Source organism: Anticarsia gemmatalis, chromosome 12 (assembly GCF_050436995.1).
Source record: "Anticarsia gemmatalis isolate Benzon Research Colony breed Stoneville strain chromosome 12, ilAntGemm2 primary, whole genome shotgun sequence".
NCBI classification, from domain to species: Eukaryota; Metazoa; Arthropoda; class Insecta; order Lepidoptera; family Erebidae; genus Anticarsia; species Anticarsia gemmatalis.
Window position 1 is genome coordinate 6,487,610 of NC_134756.1, and position 22,927 is coordinate 6,510,536.

At 34.9% G+C, this 22,927-nt stretch overlaps 1 protein-coding gene across 1 annotated transcript in view; it reads right to left on the reverse strand.

The window, feature by feature from the left end:
• Positions 1-22,927, reverse strand: part of Sik2 (Salt-inducible kinase 2) — a 36,357-nt gene that overhangs the window by 10,091 nt on the left and 3,339 nt on the right. Inside the window, exons 2-6 of the mRNA XM_076121184.1 lie at positions 15,333-15,449; positions 8,894-8,957; positions 6,143-6,258; positions 4,343-4,513; positions 3,582-3,705 (exon numbers count right to left, since the gene is read on the reverse strand). Coding sequence (XP_075977299.1) covers positions 3,582-3,705; positions 4,343-4,513; positions 6,143-6,258; positions 8,894-8,957; positions 15,333-15,449 — 592 coding nt within the window. The remainder of the gene's footprint in view (positions 1-3,581; positions 3,706-4,342; positions 4,514-6,142; positions 6,259-8,893; positions 8,958-15,332; positions 15,450-22,927) is intronic.

A 22,927-nucleotide genomic window follows, 5' to 3' on the forward strand; every position in this document is an offset into this window, starting at 1 on the left:
CCTCATTTAGGTGAAAAGTTTTTAACCGAGGGCGAAGTCGTTAAATATAAAAGCGTACCTATTAAAAAAGTAGCGTTTAAAGCGATGATTAAAGAGAAAGTTAAGTAACATCCTTCAGGCGACCTCAATCCTTGCGCCATAGAAAAGGAAATAATCCCTTCGTTAGTGCTATAGCGAGGAAGCGAACGAGCTGCGTTTTTTTAATTTGTCGAAATGGGCACGTTCGTCCCCGGCGGCAGAGTTACAAGCACTGCTCATGATGAGGACGCAGACAAGGTGCTTCGTGGGCGAGGGGCGTACAACGCTTGTAATAAGGGCCACAGCCGACTGACAACGGTCTAGAGGACATTTGGAACCACACTCGTCCTTTAAAAGCACTACAAACTGGACTGATTAAAAATTTACGGACAACTGACCCATTTTTTGCGCAAGTGGGTAGGTGCCCTGAAAGAAAGGATGCCGTTTCATAAATGAATATGAATGTGTGAAATACGATAGGCTTGAACAATACAAACGTTTTCGCTTTTTGCCCTTCGTAGAATAAGGTCTAATGCGTCTGTTAACAATTCGTACGCGCCTCACGTAACATCCTCTACCAGCTATTACCTGAACAAGACCGAATCCCTGGCGGTCGGCAATAATCTCTTGAATAAAATAAGTGTAGTTACTGGCGAAACTATAAATGAAGAAATAACTATTATTTACGTTTTTGCAATATAAGGAGATGAAGTTCTAAATCGTGTTCCCTTTTTCTGAATAGTATCTAATTTTGGCAAAATAACTTTGGGCATGTAGTAGCTGTCACATACATGTCCAAAATAAGTAGGTACCAGTTTTGCTCATTTTTGTATTTCGCACATCGGTATAGTTGTGACGCTTGAAAATTCTGAAATTTTTCCACGAAGCAGCTATTAAATAACAAAGGATAAAAGCAAGTTTCTCAAGAATTTTAATATCTTCTAATTTATATCGTGTGTTTATCAAAAGTCATTAACATTTCTTACGTCAAACCTTCACTGAGAAATGTATCGACGTACTATATCTAACGTCAGCACTCACTATTTCTGGATCGTGCCCGTCATCAGCATCAAGGTGCTTATTGAATTAACCAAAAAGGACGTACAAGCTGCGAAAGACGTTGCCCTTTTTAAGTACATTAGAGGGTGACTTTGATTCGTCATCCAGACAGCATCTGAGGTTATAAAATAACATTTGATAGCGTTTCATTAGGTCTCCACTGTCCTACGCGTATCTACAAAGACAATTTAAAATATTTTTAAAGGCTTAAGTATTTATAACTTTGTATTCAGAAATCGTTATAATTACATTAGCGGTTAATCAACTTTCAATGTAATTACCTTAGCAATAGTTGTTAAATACGTTAGTACCAAAAAAGTCACCGAGTAGTCAATTTAAGTAACAAATTATAATAACAACATAGCAATCTAATCCAACTATTTTGATACCTAATCCTCATTTAGGTTGATGTTTTTTTTGTGGGAAACTGTGGAAACTTTATTGTTCACAACAATAAATGATTTATTGATTCCATTAATCCATTGTAACATTGTAATCTAAACTGATATTCAGATCGTTACAGTAGTAATTATAACTAATTATATAAAAGATTTTCTTCAGCCAATTTTAGCAAATTATTTTAAGACATTTCACTTTCTACTAGAAGACATACAACTTAGACGGCCCACTTGCAAACTTTCTAAATTAAACAAAAATATTTTGCAAAGCGATTTACATTTCAATAGAACTTCAAAAGTGGGATAAGTAAAGCTAATATTGTTTTCAACAAATCTGAAAATAAAGACGAGTCTCACGGATTTAAGTAATTTCTTATTTCAAGAATACGTTTGTTGAACAGTCATAATTTATTGGTCAGTGTTCGCGCGCCGTCCGCTCGTCCGCGCGTCCACGGGATGCATGATTGAACATAGCGATGACGCAAGTGCTAGGCCGCTTATCGATTTCATTATTTTTTATCTTCAACGTCCACAATAGTTTCTCGGCTAGTGTGTATGATTCATTAACAATGACTTATTACAGTTAATCGGTTTCATTTCAGACGTACCTAAACATGTTTTTATTTAAGGCCGGTCTTAACATGGCTATAAACAGTATCTCCTAAAATGTATTCTATTTGTAAATAGTCTTCTTTTTCCCTTTTCCTCGTTGAGTTTGAGGAAAAATGCTAAACTAAACTGCTCTGCTATTTCGGTGCAAGAATTCTTTTCACAGAAATCCGTTTCCATTGCGTTATTTATCGGGAAGTAGGGAGTTGTTAACGTAATACGCTCAAAGGATTCTTTCACCGGGATTTTCGATGCTTATATTGTGACAGTAAAATGTTTTTGAGTAACCTATTATTTGGTTTATGTTTTTTATTCCAGTTTTTCGATTAACAGATTTTATGCGTTACGTTATTTTTTTAATTCCATTAACAGAAATTAAAAAAAATACACAACGCAGATTTGACCCACTGAAAACCTCATATTTATACAGATGTTGCTAGTTTTTTACAATTCAATGTGTTGCACATAAATATTATTTATCGAATGTTCTTTTTCCGTAATTGACAGATGGTATATGGGGCTCTATAATAGTACTGAATTTAATTTGTGACGTCTATGTAAAGTACCTGAATATTGTTAGGTATCGATATAAAACTACACATTCTCATTTATCTAAGGAAGCAATTTTAAGAGCAGGTAGATATAGCAACACAAGAAACAGGTTATACTTGGATACTTTAATACCTAGGTAAAAAATCCCAACGCAGGTAAAGATCTGACGACTTGGCTTAAAATGTGAAACTGACCACTAAAAGTTAATCAATATTACTAGTAATGCACAGCTTTTCGCATAAAACAGGCATTACATCATTCGAACCATTAAGACAACCAGCCTTACAACAAAGAATCTTCTTAATTAGAAAGAAAATTGGCAAAGTTTGTCGAAACGAGTCAGTCCGTCTGAATCCTACTTAATCTCCCAGTAACACTTAAGAACTTGCTCATACAGAAACTGTTTTCTTTTCAAACTCAACGTAGGCAAGTGTCATTGTTACCTACTTGTATACCTTTTTGAGCAAATGAGTTTTCGCCTGCGTCGCCCTTAAAAGTCAAGCAAAATTTCTAGCCAGCAAAGGTATTCTAAATGAATGCAGACGTGAGTAGAAACTCAAAATGTTAGCGAAACATCGTAAACAAACGTTTAGCCAGACTCATAACGATTAGCAGGTACGACGCTAAGCACATACGTCATCCATTTGTAGAGCGTCAAGGGTAATTTAGTTTACAGTTTCGGTACGATAGTCGGACAATGCCGTGACGTAGTCTTTCTAACCTTGAACACTCTTCAATAAAGAAAGCAATGTCGAGGCTCAATAACGAATCGTAAAACTATGAAGCAATATTTTCTCTTTCTATACACAGGCTATAATTCACAACTATGTACAGCGTTAAATATAGTCGGATGTTATGTCGACACGGTCTAATGCATGTCATGATTACATTATAGTACGCTAGATAAGTTTAAAATGGAATCATAATGAGGTTCTTGTCGCTTACCTTCGCTCATAAAATATGGTATCCTAAATCTGCCGGAGAGCACTCTGTCCCTTAATGACTGCAGAGTGGAGCCGTCGAAAGGCAAAGCCCCACACACGAGGACGTATAACACTACACCGAGACTCTGTGAACAAAATATATTATCATTAGTCCCAAGAAAATCCTGTCTGCCAACTCGCTAGCCTGACCGTGATGTGATAAAGGAAAATACCTCAGTAATATTTTATATCAGTCTCGAATAGCTAGCGCAAAGTCATATTATATTCATTGATGTTTTAATCATGCTACACATCAATCCGAATATAATCAATCCAAATACATATTATAATCTCGAAAAACAAAATTAGACAGGAAAAAAATATTTTAGTTCTAAACCAGGCTTTAATAAAACTTTTCATAATTCCAAACGACACTTTTATAGTATCACAAATCATAAATGTGTAAATTGGTTCCATGACGTCACAAGGCAAATTTATTACTAGTGTGTTGGCTGTGACTGATAAATAGGCAGTCGAAGTTCATGTGACCGGCATACGTAACCTACTTAAAAAAATCGATTGAGTCTCACCTCATCTAATTATAACTTAAAAGTAATCTTACTATTAAACATAAAAGATCAAAGATTTTTTCATTAACGTAGCTACAAATGTCTAGCGATAAATCAAATTGTATCAAGTCGCCTTCTAGCTTTTGTGGCTAAAAGTCGTTAAATTATTTTATAGTTCGAACCATTAACATGGACTTAATGAATGTTATCTTACCCAAATGTCAATTTCAGGGCCCGTGTATCTCTTCCCTTCAAAGACTTCAGGGGCAGCATATGGTGGAGAGCCGCACCAAGTCGCGAGCAGTTCCCCAGTCGCATAGTAGTTGCTGAATCCAAAGTCTGCTATCTTGATATTCATATTCGCGTCCAATAACAAATTTTCCGCCTGCGAGGAAAACTTCATTTAAGCACACCATGTAACTTCACAAGATTGACATCCTACGCCAAAATTAACTGCATATTAGCAGGTATCGTTTTATATACATATGACCTCATTTGAGGAAGAGGAAATTAAACACTGTGCCTACTTAATTGTGGCGTTATCTTTACCTTTATGGGATGAAAAGAGCATTTTGCGGCATCAAGGTTTTACCGCTATTAGATCTTAATGTCCTATTTCCATAAGTATAATAGTTATATCAGCTTTAATTTATTATAATATGAATTATCATATCATAAATACTAATAATTGCGACATGAACGAGGGCTATAAAATTTTAAAGTGTTTCTTGTTTTATATTAATAGAATGTTACAAAAAGTGCAATACATTATTGTCCATTGTCTTTGAATACCTAAATGTCGTAATTTAAAACAGACATTAAAACTTTGCGCTTCGAAGAAACTCCGGATTAATTTCTCGGAATAGCGATAATGAAATAAAGTGTATCTAAAGCGGCCAATAATTAAAATAGTAAATGGATAACTTGAAATGTTTCAATATAGTTTTGGAAGGACACTAAAAAGCTCTCTAACAACATTTTAACACTTCGCGAAAACGCGTGCTCGCAAACTACTCTGCTAACTGCCGGAGCGAAGTTGGGAATAGATTTATGCAAAATGCTTAACCAAACTGTTATTTTAGTCTAGTTGCCAACTTTGTTTAGTTAACCACTAACTAAATTCACCCACGGACGGTAATGTATTTTTCATGATAGGCAAGGGTTTAAGTCTCTCGTGAAATTAAAATCTACGCCGTCTCCGAGCCTTAAAATTATATTTTGTTTTTTAATTAAGCTCTTCGCAGCGAGGCACAATAAATGCTGTGTATCTAAATGGGTTAGTACTTAGAGCCCAAGGTTTCGAGCTTAACTTGTCCCGCAATAATTTACAGCTATTAAGTTGCTGATAACAAACAACGTTCACTTTAATGTTGACTTTCCTAATGGTAAATAGGAGGCAACTAAAACATTTTGTATTTTGACAAGTGCGTTGGCGTTCGTTTTACTTGAGATTAAATTCGTTAATTTCTGTCAGAACAGTTAAGTTATTGTGGAGCTTAAACTCTCTACAATATAGTGAGCCTATTCTTCAAACAGATAGAGACAACGATAAAAATATATTGAGACTATTTCTTAAAACAATATCTGCTGTAAGTTTCTGATGAACGCAGTTAGTTTATCTGTCTATTGTCGACTCATAACATCTGTGGAGGTCAATATCAGAAACTTAGATGGATATGACCCTGGTTAACGTATCTTCTGGGTACGCCCACGCACATATTCCGAGGTATCACATAAAGAATGCACGCGTTGCTTAATTAGAGGCCACATAAATCTTACTCTATCTTATGGAATATTTAAATACCATGAGATTGTTTTTGAGAATATAATATGATACACCATTAGTTGGAAACCTAAAAATTATAAAAAGAAAAAAGATGTACTCCCAGTTATAAATAAACTTAATCATTAATTAGCATTCGTTGACACGGTTTTGCGTAGTAAGCAAACAAGTGGCTTGTATGTCAGGTGGTTTATATTTAAGTTTCCTTCCTTTAGCGTGATTGAGACGTACCTTGAGATCTCTGTGAACGATGCGCCTCTCGTGACAGTACTCCACGGCGGAGAGGATCTGCCAGAACTTACGACGCGCTGCCTGCTCAGCCATGCGGCCATATCGTGCTATGTAGTCTGTAGACAACAAAAAACATTTAAACTGAACCTAAAAGTTCCTTAAATGACTCACGATCAGACGGGCAACAGAAGTTTAGGGCTGCAAGGGTAAAAATCCACCGGTTACTAACTTATTTGGTGTCATAAATAATTCCTCAAAATGCTCATTCTCGAAGTTTTCGTTCCTGGGAAAACCTAAATGAGCAACATGATGACTCTACTTTATCATTTTCGTAATTTGCAACATTAAGTATAAATTGTTAGAATATTATAACAAAAGGATTGAGAACTTCTGAACATTGAAACACAAAGATACAATAATGTAAAGAAAGAGCTGCCAGATAAAAGCCAAGAGCAAGTTAGTAGGTAGAAGTACTAGAGCTATGTACGTCATAAAATTGCCCGCGGAATCTGATTGTTGTGATATATCACGGGCGAATATAAATAAAGAGATAAACAATATCTGTCTGCTGTTATTTCTGAGAATAAATCTATGAGACTTTCATTCGGCAATTCGTAAGTTGATGCTGAACGTTTGAATAAGACAGTGTGTGTAACACGATGATACCTACAACTTTAGTACTGAGGACATATTCAGTGCAAACTATGTTCTCACTTCTTTTATCTTCGAATGTATACAAAATAAACCATTTCAAAGATAATATTGATGAACAATACAATCATTACTTGTTTATTTCGGAAACTGCGCAGTTCACTCATATTCCTTATTTTCTACATACATGGAATTCACAATTTTCCTTTGGAGACGTCGTAAGATGTACCTACTCTTGAAACTGTTCATGAACAGTGTCTTATATGAATACTGATATTGTTTTACATTCATTTTATACTCGCAGACGCGATAAATAAGGTCACTATTCCATAATGGAGTAATTTCTTTGAATATAATGTATTTGAAAGTGAACTGTTCATAGTTGCGAGTACATTAGACGTTGTGTTATGCGTATGTATTCGAAATATTTACGTAATAACGATAAGGATATTTCTTTGACACAATAACGTGGGCCGGCTCGCGTTCTCGTCGGTCCAGAGACTACAGGGAACCCGACTCAGTTTATTATTAAAATGGGTCAGAGTTTATCGCACACTCCAACTGTCGAACCTTGAGTATTTATAATAAAACCTGCATGTGTGTACGAAACAGGAATAGTGAATTCATCCGCTTTGGAATGAAAACACCTGACGCAGGTGCCTGACGCAGAATGTCAAACAACGTGTACCTACATTCTGACTAATAACTGTACTGCATTAAGTATGTTATGAATATAGACGTGAATTTAAATAATATACTTTGTTGTACCCATGAACCCTTTAGTGTTGTATACATTATGTGCTTGCGTAATATAAAAGCAAAGGTAAACGGGACAGGTTTTTCCAAATGATTTCATTAAACTCATTGGCATTCTTTTAAAAATGTAGAGCCGTTGTATAAGCGTTGTACACAAAAGAACGGAAATGAAAAACAGAGCCACTTTGTAAACGGGTAGAGGCTTGTGCCTACAGTTGTTTGTTAGTGTTCATTTCCCTCTTTTATTATCTATGAAATTAATAAATGGCCCTTTACAAAGGAGTCGATTGCGTCCGCAAAAATAGTGCCTAATAACGAAATGTTAATATATATTCTCATATCATCCTATTTAATTAAAAACTGGTGGCAATCGATCTTCTAAATAATGCACACTTTTCCCAGACACTGAAATATTCAATGAAATTAGTAAGTAGGCTAAACAACGTATAACACAGTTTAGCTCTCGTGGGTTTTCGTCTAGAACAAATTAGCCAATAGTTCAGAAATTCTGATATAATATTTTATTATAAACTAGTTCGAAGTCACTGTATTCTTTTGCCGAGAACTCCTTTGATATGAATCATAATCTCTGATGAGTTTCATATTTAATGAAATTCATGCAAAAGAACTGGGCTTCGAAACTCTGATATCACAGTAGGATTTCGGGGGAACGTAGTCAGCTGTGCGCGAAATTGCTTCCCTCCCCCTCCGAAACCCCTACCGACGTCAACGACACCCTGTCCATGACGTCACGCCAGGCCTGCTTACGTCATAGACAAAGCGGCCACGAACTTACGAACCGAACACCCTTAATCGATTTGGAGGTTATTTACTACGTTATATTTTTGGTTGTACTTCGTAACGAAATTCAGTAGTTTCAATGAATAAATGTGAATATTTTAGTTTTGCTCATAAATTCATAGTCACAGACAAATATTTCGTTTATATGCATCGAAAATATACAAAGGTGCCCTGAGGTTAATTCACAGTTCAGTAGTAAACATCACTTATCAAGATCCGGATTAAAAGTGTTTACTTTTTAGTTAACATGTTGGTATCGCACTCTACAGTGACGACTTGTGGTTTCATTAAAACGTAGATAAATGTTCCGATTATTATGTAAACTTGCCATTTGTTATATTCTTAATTGTAATTGTATGAAAAATAATGAGATAGCAAAGATTGATAATATACAATTAGTTTTGTTATCGTGAAAATTATTCACACGCGGAGACTAATTAATAGTTTTAAGATTATTTTATCTTCGACTTAATAATGTCGTCATAAAGCAATGTCGAAAGAGTGTAGTAAAATAATAAGTTAGTATGTAAAGAAATAACTTACCAAAAATTTCTCCTTTACTTGCGTATTCGGATACTATGTAGATCATGTTTTTCGTCTCCATGACCTAGAACAAGAGAGAAAATATTCTGTAAATGTGATATAGGTATGTACATAGTAGCCTTAGTTTGTGTAATTATATACCGTTTCTTTAAGTTATATCTGCGGTTTTATCTTAAAGTTCTCATTTACACAAATACATTAGGCATATAAGCAACACCAATCTTCCTTTCAAACGTCGATATTACCGAGTATTTCACACATGAATTTCAGCTTTCAATGGAAATTTTAGTTTTGGGCAGTCGGGCTTGCCTTATGACGCAAAACTTTAAGTACCGAAACTATTTGACGTAATTTTACTAAATGAAGCCTATTTTGGTATAAGTTTGCGTGTATGGAAATGGGTTTTTATTTATTCATGTGTGTAGGCGTGACCACGTAACTTTATTGCAGGCTTTGCAAGTACATTCGTTATGTATTTAGGGTTCGCCACAACGAATGTGCGGTATAACGTGTTGTACGTCATGCTTCAGTACAATTTTACGTGCACGAATAAAAATGAAGCTATAATACAAAACGATTTCATTTATGATGTTGTCTCTCACTCATTTAACTGCATGAATTATATCGTTTTAGTTACGTAGGTATTTCGCAAGACACGTCAAAAGGAAAAATAAAGTTATGTAAGGTAACACAAAGTCTTAATTAAAAACATAATATATGAACAAACCTACACTAAAAAGTTTGAATGACCGATTTCGTTACTTTAAGTCTTCAATTCTAATCATGGAAGGAAGAAAACTCTCAGCAATTTCCAGGAACGATTTCAAATTAGATTCAAAAGTGCAGATCCCTGTTCCGGCTTTCCGAGTGTCAGTTAATGAAATGAAGACCACGTTAATGACACTCTGTGAATAAGATTAGCATAACGCGAACCGCGGGCAAATTACCTTCACTCATAAACGTGCAAATTTATAATGATGATTTTTCTTGAGTATTATGTAACCATTGTATTTTCGTATTCCTAAACCAGTTTACACGATTTCCGTACTTACTATTTAGTTTTGTACCAATCCTGAAAATGCATTATAATAAACTTATTATACCTTTATAACAAAACAATTTAAGCCTTTGCTCTACCAGCGTATCTCTAGACGAAATCATTGTATGTCATGTTTAAGATAAATAAATCAATAATATTATGTTTTTAAAACCTATAGTATATATGTAAAGCTCAATAAACTGAAATAATTACTTTTCAGGTCCACCAATCTGAAACGTAACGGACCTAATGTAAAGTCTCTTTCAGTTTACGGCGCTTAATTCAAGTAGGTACTCTATGACTCATTAAAATCGCAAAGGGTTTGCTAATTAACAATGCTCGGTATTATTTCAGTCGGCAAAGCTAAATATAACCTAATGTACCCACATAATATTAAAGGTTTAATTAAATTTTATTCCATGTGAATTGTTTAAGTACCTACGTATTTATAAGGAGAATGCCTTAGTATGTATATTATTTACATTTAGGTATAACACCCATGTTTCAATAGTTTATTGCCTGCCAGGCTAGAGTAAACAAAGTGAAATCAAAGTTAATTAATACATATTAGTATACTTAGGGTAGATAACCTTTTAATTGTGTTCTTTTTGCTTTAAATTAAAACAGGTACCTACTAAGTATAAAAACAACTTCAAAGTGACCATATTAGGACGACTCCAATTGTGATATTCCTATTATGGTATTTATATAATTTACATTAATATTCGTAATTCGGTTTGCCAACTAACAAGTATTACAAAAAAAAGTTAATATTTTGAAATATTACAAAACCAAAGTAATGACCGTTTTGCTATGTAGAGCAGTGCAAACACAATTAAAAATTTAAATTAAATGTACTCAATTGGAATTTTATGAGTACAAAAACGTTTTTGTTAAACATTAATCCATCAAATGGATTTGTTCAGCACAATTTCAGCAAAGTCAATCTTTCTTTGAAATGCCGTCCTTAACGCCACTTATTAATTTTGAAGCAAAACTTCGTATCTCGACATTCAGTAAGAGCCGTTTATAAATCCGGCTAACTTTCTTCAAATAAGAAATTTTTAAAGAGGCCCAATCCAAACTCCCAAAGTTTCTATAAATGGATTCTTTGTCAGAAAGTAACTGTTATAAACGGTAATTTTATTACTCCTGTTACAATCACTGTTTTCCTCTTTGCCTTTTTAGGTTTGGGAAAAATACCAATAAGAGTCAGTTAACATCGGATTTTCTCTGAAGTTTGCTTGAATCTTACTTGGAATTCAATACAATGCCACAAAACTTCTGTTGCATGAGCTTTAGTAGCAGATGTTGGTTTTATTATACTGACTCTACTACCGTCTAGTATTCCGCAACAAACTTTGCTAATTTTGGTATTATATTATTTTTTATTCATATATTACATTATGTTCCGCTCTAATTTAACTTAATTGTTACGTCGTATAGTTACCTACCTACTTAAAGAACCTTGTGTTTATTTTCATATAACAGTCGATATCTTAAAATTTTGTTTACATTATCAATATCAATTGTTATCATGAAAAATGTGGCGCAAATTGAAGTGCTAATCCCACGATACAAGGTAATCTATCTACGTATTAATAAATTGAGTTTATCAAGGCAGCACCACTTAAGGGTCCCCGAGCAAATTCAACCCACTATTAATAAAACAGATTTTCGAGATTAACCGCGCCCGTGACCTCGGCCTTAAATTCATAGTTATCACTATAAATACGCACATGAATCACTATTTCTGTTCTTTTTAAAACGACTTACAGCTGTTCAGGAGTCATCGCTATGCCATGAAAATGAATGGAATCGGCGCCCGCTATTGTCTATAAATAAACAAAATACTTACATAATTGTTTGAACGAACGTGAAACAACGGATATGAATGTTTGATCGTGTAACGATAACATCTCAGTAAACGGAAATGTTCTCTTCCTGTGATTAAGGGTCACGGCATAAACAGTTAATGCCATTCGAGATGTCATTGTTTGTACACAAGGAACCTCCTGGTACACCATTCAAGCTTTTAATAGTATCAGATCCATTCATAATGTGGTACGTGCTACGAAATTAGATTGCGTAACATGCATTGTTCCAATTGCAGGAATTGGTATTGTGCTGTAACCTATTTGCCTGCATAGTTTCATCTGGAGGACTCGCGCCGTGTGCGATGAGTGTACACGACGGAATGATAGATACCGGTACCGAATAATACAAACATAATATAAAGAAAGAAACAAAACAATCCAATTAAATGACGTAATTAATAACACTGGTATTTATAACTATGAAAGTATTGTTTGAACTCTATGTTTTACTTACATATTTCTTATTGTAACGACTTCTAAGAAATAAACAAAGGCTTAGTGAGATCATTCATTTGAAATATCTTTGTGAAATCACTTTATGTTTTTGTAACTTTTCTTTCAATGTCAATGATTGTTCGATAATCATTTCAAATGATTATTAAGTACTATTGATTACTCTTTTATCAATTACGTCAGCATAATCGTTTATGAATACTCAGATAATTTTGATTTCGTAAGCTTTCTCTCCTAAAATATAACAGTAAATGTTACATCCCACGTTTGAAAGCACTTTTCTCTCATATAAGATCACCTGATCTACCCACGTGAACTTTCGTGACGAATATTATTATGACTATGTAAGACCGGATATACCAAAATGAGACTCCATGTAACGAGTAGATTATTAATAGTCTAACATTTCTGCTGCTCGTCATCATTAATGTTACAGGGCTATATGTAGGTCACTCATATTTTCTCTTAAATAAGCAATTCGCCTCTATTTCGAATGTGCTACCTTATGTAGGCGTAGATGTCCTTCGCTTTATTTAGTTCAATTCGTTGTATAAAATTTTCCATGCCGGATTACCAACATACTCTACCTAATCGAAGTTACGAAATCATTACCGGAAAAACTAAATAAATTATTGTACAGGAAGTAACACACGTCTGTACTTTAGTTATGAAATCATCAAATAGGTATAGATTTATTTTAATTAATTAATCTTTAGAATGCATCCTGCAGCATAAGTACCATCAAACCGTCAATATGCATAGAATTTACTTTATAAAACCTGTATTTTTTGCATTAAGTTTTTCTTATTTTTGCATATTAAGTACGTTTACATTACATTTATGGCTATGTTCCCAGATAGATAAGTTGCCGTAATTTCGGGGCGTTCAAGTGTTTGTTAGCAATGAGAGATATGGATGTCTAATCGATTAGGTTGACGGGGTTTATACGAGGTCGGACTGTACTTACACTACCCACCGTCATCCGTTACTGACGGCTCAATGACGAAACATATTTCCCACAGCGATATTTATCAACTCACCACATACTTACATTATTATATTTGATACTAGCTGACCCGCGCAACTTCGTTTGCGTGTATCCCGCTACTTCGACAAATACAGTCAACGCACCAACACATATTGGATACTAATTTTCAATTCACAATAACTTCTCTTTCCCTTAACCGCGTTTAAAATATTAAAATGTTTTTTGGTTTCTGTGACTCTTCTTTGATCGCCCCCCCTATCAGTTTTTGGAAAAAATATTTAAGTAATGTACAGATTTTTTTTTGTTTTATATGTATAGATCAAAGTCGTAGTACCTTATAGGGACGCTGCCCCCGCCGCCGCGGCCGGCCCGTACCGTGCCGCAATACTAATATCGTGATATCTCCTAAACTATATGTCTAAATAACACACTGTAAACTGCAAAAATAATCTAAATTAAATGCTCGTGATGATGAACTTACTTATTTTGATAAGGATATATGTATTATTGGTTATATCACCAGTTAAACATCACCCAACGAATTAAATGTTTTTTTAATACAGAAAAGTAGTTTTTGTGACTTAAATAAAAAAGCTGGATATATGTCATCGCGGACTTTTTTGTAGAACTAATAAAGACCAATGTTTTTGCTATACATTGTTCTTACTTGTATCCAACGGTATAAGCGGCGCACGCACAAATGCAATCTTCAATTAGATTTTTTTTCTGACTTCTTGGACATAAATCGCTATAACTCAGCTAATATAGTTTCAATGTATTTCAATTATATATAAAAACCTGTCGGAGAAAATACTCTTTCTATTAGTGAAAACCGCATCAAAATCCGTTGCGTAGTTTTAAAGTTTTATGCATACGAAGGGACTACAGACAAAATGGGCGACTTTGTTTTATACTATGTAGTGATTATCCATGTACTCTCTATACAGTGACTGTGTGAGTAATGTTTAACGTAGGAAAAAGACCTTGACGTAATAAAATAACCCTATCACCGTAATTGGTCAATAAATCATAAATAGCGCCTCTAATTAACTTGTAATGATTTTAATGATGTAAAACTCACGCCTAACACCTCATTTCAGTTTGAGGTTACTCACAATAAGAAATGTACGCGTTCACCTATTTTCAGCCACTCAAAAAACCTAACGATACATGTAAAGGTTACCAAATTTTCATGAAATATGAGAACTCAACATGCGATTACTGACGTAAATTGCCTCATACGTAAAAGCGATTCACATTGACTAAGTTTCTGACGTAAAGAACATTTGAAAGACAAAGTATACTAGATTGTGCGGCAACAAGTATTTTGTACAGTCGTTTAGAAACTCAACATTTCTTATCATAAACGGCACATAACGACGTTTGCAAGTCGTTTTTGTCGCTGAGTATTCCAAATGAGCAAAACATGACCTTAAAAGTAATCATATGAGTAGGTACACTAAACCGTCTCATTCCACTAACGTTAGCTTCCAACGTAGTAATGTCACGCGTCGCAACTACTAACGGCATGTCGTACAGCTACCTCATTTTGTCAGGCTAATAGCATTACTGTCGTATTATTCGGAGCGAGTCATGTGCAAAAGGTAATTGGCATATCCAGTAGACGCTCCATCGATTCAGTAAGTCTGCTAATTCATATGAATTTGTTCCACTGGGTAACGGTGACCGCGGGAGTTTCTCTTTTCCAACCGCTACTGACCTATACTGATCCCAATAACAGTGCCTTTCTGTGTTTTTACATATACCAGATATTGATGTCAAGTGCGAGTCGTAAGCCGTCTCATGTAGAGCCGTTGGGTTTGCTTGGTCATCGCACATTGAAGAACTCGAACATCAATCATTTCTACGGTCAATAACGTCTAAGTAGGGACCAATTTGCCAACCGTCCTTTAAATGTCTCAAAGCAGGAAAGTTTATTTCAAATATTCTTGTTAGCGCAAGTGACTTATTTTTACAGACATTTATTAACTTGGTAATAGTATAATTCCATGGATGTGGTCATGCATTTGTCATAGGTCAAAGTATTTAAAATAAAAGTACTTATTACATATAATAACTCACCTGGTAAAGCTTAATTATATGAGGATGGTCCAGCCTCTTCATGATGTCCACCTCTCTGTAGACTTTTTGAAGATTGCTGGCGTCTAATTGCGATTTATCTATTATCTTAATTGCTACCTGCAACAACAGAAACAAAAAGATATAAAAGGTGTACAACAAACACAGATTTCATTGACACAAACTGAATTACTGAAGAATATGTCATGGAAAGAAAACGGATCTATACAGATCTTAATACAAAATATTAGATTAGTCTTAATCCTGCATGGCAAGGGTTTAAATTTACAATACAGTGCTAAACGATATTAACACCTAGAGTTAGATTACCCAGTCGCCATTTTAATAAAGTTTTTCAGGGGCCGTAACGGAACAGTACCGTTATTGCCTCGTGTGTTTCCAGTCACAAAGGGGCGATGACGTCAAGACGAGCGTCATTTCTAAACGATTGGACCAATTGACGTGATTGCGCCAACGGTTCCGTCCACCGCAGCGGGGTTACAACGTGAACCGCAAAAAGACCGCAAAGGAAAAGAAAGCGCCGTGTCATTTTATATTGAACAAACAATGTCATTGTTGTAAACACTGAAAGCATTCCCAGACACATGGGTTTTTATACTAGGTACCTATTTGCAACTCTCTAGACGTATTATCATTTTAAGTAGCCCCGATTATTCCGATTAATCTTAATACATTGAGTAAGTACAAGATATGCTCGGTCTTTTAGTATCAAATTCTGAATCTATCCGCTTTGCACGTCACAAAAGATATAACCAGGTGTCTTGCAAAATCTGCTGATAAAACTCAATGGCAACTATCATATCTACTTGAAAAACAGTGTCAATTACTACGCAAATATGTAGCTGTTCTTTTCAATGTTATCTAAATCTTGCGTCTTTCTATTGAAACTCGCAATAACTATGAAATATTGTTCAAATATACATTTATGGAAAATCCGAAGACAAACATTGTGGTCTAAGATTAAGCAATAAAACTCGGTTCGATCGCGGAAACAAAATTTAAACTGAGATACGAACATAGTTTGTTATTGATATTAGACCGGGACACAGGGACAGTTATGATTGTAATTGCAGCAATAGAAGCTGAACTAGCGGTCAGCTGCTCCGACATTGACCTCATTGTCCAGATAACAGCATTGCGCACACGACGCTGTTACGTCACGAGATTGGAAACACCCTCTCCTCCAAGATTAATTTTATAAATAGACCCCTCGTCATGGAAAGCCTTCTCAGTTCTACCTATTTAGAATGTTATCGATTACATACCGAGACGTAAATAATTCATTTTACTCTGTATCGAAGTAATAATAATATATTAAAACGTAATCAAACGTAAAAGTTTGGCGAGTTTACTTGAAATAAACAATATTGTAATGTTTATATGTACAAAATAAAAAATATTACCTAATATTGCTATTAGTTGTAAAAGCATAATATCAGTAGTATTGAATCACTAAAACAAATATTGAATTTGATTTTACTCTATGTGCATAAATGTATCCATAGTTAAATATAGCATTTTTTCCGTTAAGTCGGAAAAATCTTAAACATATAATAAATCGGATCACGACTACATCGCATGATTCATGATTCATATTCTAAACATCGAATGTCACTCGTATGGAGGCAATCATACAAACGGATTATAATTGTAAAAAAATCGAGATTCCTATATGAAGTGAAGTATGTCCAGCAACGCCAACGGCTGCTTGTGGGTAGAGGTAAGTGGCCGCCGCGGAATCTCGATTGCACAACGCGGAAAGACTTTTCTAACGAAATGAACCGAGGACGCGGCCCGGATGTGGTATTACAATACGGATGACGGATACAGTAACACTTCAAACCTTCATCCATGACGCCGACATAACCTTTATGGTTGGGAAACCTGGGGTCATTGATCGCTCACCCTATTGTCTTAACTAAGCTCTGGTTCTGGCCACTTAACTTCGAACATTGGCTGCAAGAAATATTCCCATAAGTCATTTTGAAAATGCTTTGTGTATTGTTGTACCAATTTAATAGTTAAACCGCGATTTGGTAGTAATTTATTGCTGTCATAAATATTCTAAATAGCATTATCATACGTGTTATGTTTGCGGTTGACAAATGTGTTAAATATGAGTTCTATTGTTTTATTATTTAAGTAACATGATTCGTAATCCGCAAAACATTTCCAGCACTTGAAAAGTGAGTACTTTTTCATTTAGAATACGTTATCATTCTTAAAACAAAAATAGAGGAGGCTTTGTTTTACGAGATTATCTAGCAAGCAAATAAAATCCAAACGAAGGATCGTTTAGAACAGAATTACCTACAGCATCTCCATTTCCAAGCTGTTCAACTTTATGGAGCGGGCGTTTGAGACTTATCACCTTTTTATAGAGGGCCTTGTATACTGATCAGACTACTATCCAAGATTATGAAAGGTCCAACGAAGTATAAAATAAAAGTGAATGCTAATAGAAAAAGAAAGAGCTTTTGTCAGTCTTGTATTTAACGAATGTAAACATTTTGTTAACATCAACAAAATTATCCCTATGTACCTATGTGATGGTATCATCTGATGATTGCGTTATCAATAATCATTTTTCCTTCTGTGGATACTTTCCTGTTGTGTTATTTCCATAAAAGCATAGATATAAAACGCAGAATTATTGCATGACCACATATTGAAGAGCCTAATATTTGTAGTCGAGACTGACTAACCTATTTTGTTTCATATTGAAAACGTAGAATTCTTCGGTAGAGTAACAACTCATAGCAGACGAAATAAAAATTTATTTTGTTTTACTATTCCACTTTTACTTGCAATTCTACTGAACACGGTAAGATTTATAGTCCCCCACCTTATTTATATTGCAACCAGAGCAGCTGTTTATCTAAGTACTTATTTTCAAAGTTAAAATTTTCCTTTTCAAATAAATATGTTGTACCTTCGCTCTCATGATGTAACGATTTGTTACAGAGAACATCATGTCCTCATAGGAGTCGTTTATTTGCTTTCTGATTAACTTTACAAGTCACAATGTTTGCATGACGTCGGTTTGCCTTCGCGACAACTCCGAAGTTAATAAATGTAATTAGTGGACCAATGATAAATTATCACCAGTATTCTAATAAGGTGAGAAAACGGCTCGTATGATTCACACAGTGTTGCTAACTACCTAAGATCTAGTAGGTATAAGTATAAGTAACACGGCTGTCCGGTTGTCGCGACTCTCATGAATCTCCATTTACATGAAATTCAATAGGAATTGCTACCTAATGTTTATTATTAAAATATGTATAACTCTTAAAACTTTATAATATTATGACATTCAATGTTTGTTCAGATGTTATTGTCGGACGAGCGCTCATTGTATGGAGTCATCTCATTCACTCCATTAAGGACAAAGACGTAACAAAACTAACACGATGGTATCGTGTGTTCAGTGGTCTTTAGACAAGTAATGGAGCACTCCATCTACGTCGATCAATACACAAATGAAACTAATCAATATCAAATACCGTGAACTAACATTTACAATTCGCATACTATTCAAAATGCTCAGTATAGTATTTTTGTTGCCTCACGGGTCAATTACTTACTTTATAGTGTCAATCAACAGCCCCTTAAAAGTTTTAAAATATCGTATTCTAATGATTTATATATTCGTGTATCTAACATCGGTATTCCCCTTCATTGTAAGTTTTTCAAATGTAATAAATATGTATTATTTAATATATAACGTAAAATCTTGGGTATTTTAGAAGGAAACTTCTTGACAAAGAACCCAGTATTGAATGAGCATAAAAATAAGTCAAAAATTTCCAATAATGAACTTCCGACACGCGCTCGGTCAATTTATAACCGACCTAATTTTGTCTAAAAGGGTAAAAGTTATTTATAAAGGAAAACCAACATTCCTTGGGAACGAAATGTTTTATTAATAGGTAATCAGAACAATGCATTTTAATCAATGACAGAATTAATCATTTAAGTAATTTATTATTCGTGTAATAACCATTTGTTTTGCAATGATTTATCATGACAAAATGATTTTTTTATCGCTTTGTGATGATAATTTTCACAATGGAAATCTAGTTTACCGTCATAATTGGCCATATTCCACGCTGAATAACGCCAACCTATTAACAAAGGCTTATGACGACAGTAGATATGACTTTGATGCATTTGATAGCTGTTACTGTAACTAATTAGATTGTGCGATACAAAAAATCAAGTTCAAAGTACACTATTAGATGATATCTTTGGCAATCAGCTTATATTTACGCAATTCTTGATCAGCTTTTCGATTTTAAATTATTTTTCCTCGAAAATGTTTAAAATAGTTTTATCGGTATTCATTCTAAATTTATCTAAAAGCAGTTTGTATTTAGAGTAAGTACTGAATTAAAAAATTCTGAAAGTAATAACCTTCCATAGAACAAAGCCTGTTCCCGGATTTTTTCCGGTACAGGAATAATCATGTGAGTCATGTGATAAAAATACGTATATAATTCCGTTAACTACTTATATAAAAACCAAATTTTACAGTTTCCGAAACTAGACGCTCAAGCTACGACCGAATTCAGGGACGTTAAGCCCTTCAGCCACAATCAACAAGTCTAGACGACGATCAATATACTCGCGAAAGCGAGATGGCATACATGAGAAGAAGATAGATGTATATTCATTTTTCTCTTTTGCAATCCTTGGGGGTGGGGAAATTTACAGAAACTGCTGTGTAATAAGTATCCTTTGACGATCTGACGGGAGGTCCCCAGATTTTTCAGAGCTTTTAATTGGAATATGTGTCGTGGTTTTTTACTAATAAATTCAATCACATAAAATTGAAACGGAAATTCTGCTAGGTACTTAATTAAATTAGGTAAACCGTAGTTGGTAATTGACACAGTGTTAGTAAGACTATTTAGTCCTATGTATTTGCCTTATATCTTGATTTTGCACCCTACATTGTGCTATTACGTAACATGGACCCATTGTGTTGCTGTGCACCTATACGTAGGTACATCAATACATTTAGAGCAGAAAAGCTGTTCCCTTAAAGCTTTGTTCTCCTACGCATTTAAAAACAATAGACATGCAAGAGTAGGCAACTTCTAGTAAATGTAGTACGAAGCGACGTCGGGGAAGCGTCGTCGTAGTACCCTCCATTCTAGTGCCCCCCTTCCATCATGCCTCGTCTGGAACACTACAGACAACTTTTTCAAGGATAAAAACGGGACACATCACACGAAGCATTCAATTTGTCAGCTTTTGTAGCTGTCTTGTTGCTTTTGCACAACGTCCGCCGTTTATTTTTTTCTTAAGAAAGAGGTTAGAAAATAATAAAAAAAAAAAGATGCATTTAGTGAAGAATGCGTTACAAAAAGTCCTTTACAGTATTTAAAATACAGTTTTCAGTGGTTTGTTACATATCAGCTATATCCGAAAAGTTTAAAAACAGCACTAACGAAGGTTATGTTTGATAACGCTCTACAATACAATACATAATAATTATTTCTAAGATTCGTAAAGTTACATAAAATTTGATTACAACCAATTTCAATTCCAAATGAACAATTGACGTCATGACAGGAGATAAGTACTTATCGGGAGCAAACAAACACGCGTGTCTCGATGTTATCAGGTTGAATTATCTCTAGATAAACGCATCCTAGTTGCTAGTACTTCCAGCTGTATGATTTGAATTGAATTTATTTTTAATGCCGAGTATAGTAGTAGTAAGAGAAAGTTTCCAAACTAAGACGGAGAAGAAGTTGAGGGTGACCGCCAGACTGCAAAATGTAGATAACAACCAGCTAGTGACGCAGAGCTCGAAAATAGATAACGCATTTGCGTCAAGCGCACATTTTTCAAGCAGTGTAAACGGAGCGCGTGCCATACTATATGATTTCCTGGCAAAATATTTGCCAGACTTACATGTGCCGATCACGCATCTCCTACCTGATCACGCTTTCTTTATTTTACCAAGCGCAACGCAATGATTCAAACTGTCTAGGCACATCGTTTATCAATTTTACTCTACGATGGATTGTTTGTGTGGCATTTGCGTTAACTACAGTCATGTCGTAACGACGTCAGAGGCTTTACATACATGATGTATATAAGTATCTGTTCACACTAGATGATTTACAAAGGCGATTGGGGTGTGTTAAGGTCAAACTATATCAGTTCCTCTAATCGCGACGTTATCTAAATGAAGCGTTTCTCATGTGAACCGAAAATTGAGTGCACGCTTAGTGCGTAGAACGACTGGCCGTCACCTTGGTGTTAACGGCTCAGCGTGAAAAAAGTAAAATAATAAAAACAACGCGATGCGTGCACCAGAGGCAAGGTCGATGCCGTGGTATTTCTGGACGCGGCAGCTCGCCGCCGGCGCTCGTTTCGACCTCATCCAACCGACTACGCTGAATCACTGATTGATAGCTACGTTCCACGAAACGAAATATTTCGCCAACATTTTAGTTTCTTTTTTTCGTTTGTTTATATTTACGTCTATGTTAGTTTTATCAAGTGGCTGAAAATAGAAGAAATATTAAAATACAATTTATTTTCTAAAGCCGTCACGGTTTCAAATAGGCAGTAACTAGGTAGGTACTGACTTACTGACACAATGATGGTCCAATATTAGCATTGAAGAATTCAACTTGTGGTCAAAAGGTGACCGCAGGATGCGTAAAAAAATGTTTAACTAATCAATGAAATTTCCATAATGTTTACAGCTCTACCTAGTAACACAAAATCTCTACCAGAATTAATGCGATAAATCTTAACAGGAGCCTTAGTTTGTGTAAAAAATTAAACCGGATTTGTGTTTATTAGACTGGTAAAGAAGTACTACGTATCAAAAACACACACACAGACACAATAAAACAGTAGCGAAGGCCGAGGGCGTCCGTTCTGTTATTTCGGTGCATTCATTCAACGTCGCGTCCTCGTAAGTCACTTTCTGTGATGCGTCATCTTCATCAAGAATTCTAAACAAAACTCTTTGTGTATTCAGTGTTATATTAGCAGAAACCCTGAAATTGATGTAATCGCCTGTTAAAAAGTCGTTCGTACAAACGCGCGACGTGAGTCATTCACGATGTACAGTATTCGGCCAATGACCCACTTCGGTGCCATAGACTCGCACTACATTAAATGATTGAACCAGCCTTTTATACCAGGTAGCTATTGAAAAAGTAATTTCCTCAGATTAAATGAGATATTGAGACTTGAGTGGTTTCTGCTCTACAGTATTTTATCTTTTCTGATTGCATTTTACTACAAGCAAGTCTCCTTATTGCATTTCTTAAGAATTTTATTTTTCTTAACACTTGGTGCCATCTGTTTCCCTCTTGTCTTAGACATCGTTTTATTCATATTAATGAGCACGTGCTTGAATAAGTAAATAAAAAGATATTATTACAAAAAGATAACGTACTACATAAGTACATATAATATGTTGCACGTTTTTTGTGACGTGTTATTATGACGTATCATTAATTACTGTCGATAAAATCTGACAAGTTTAATATATTAGTAGCCTTATTTATATTTTGAAGAAAGCACATTTTATTACGTAACTT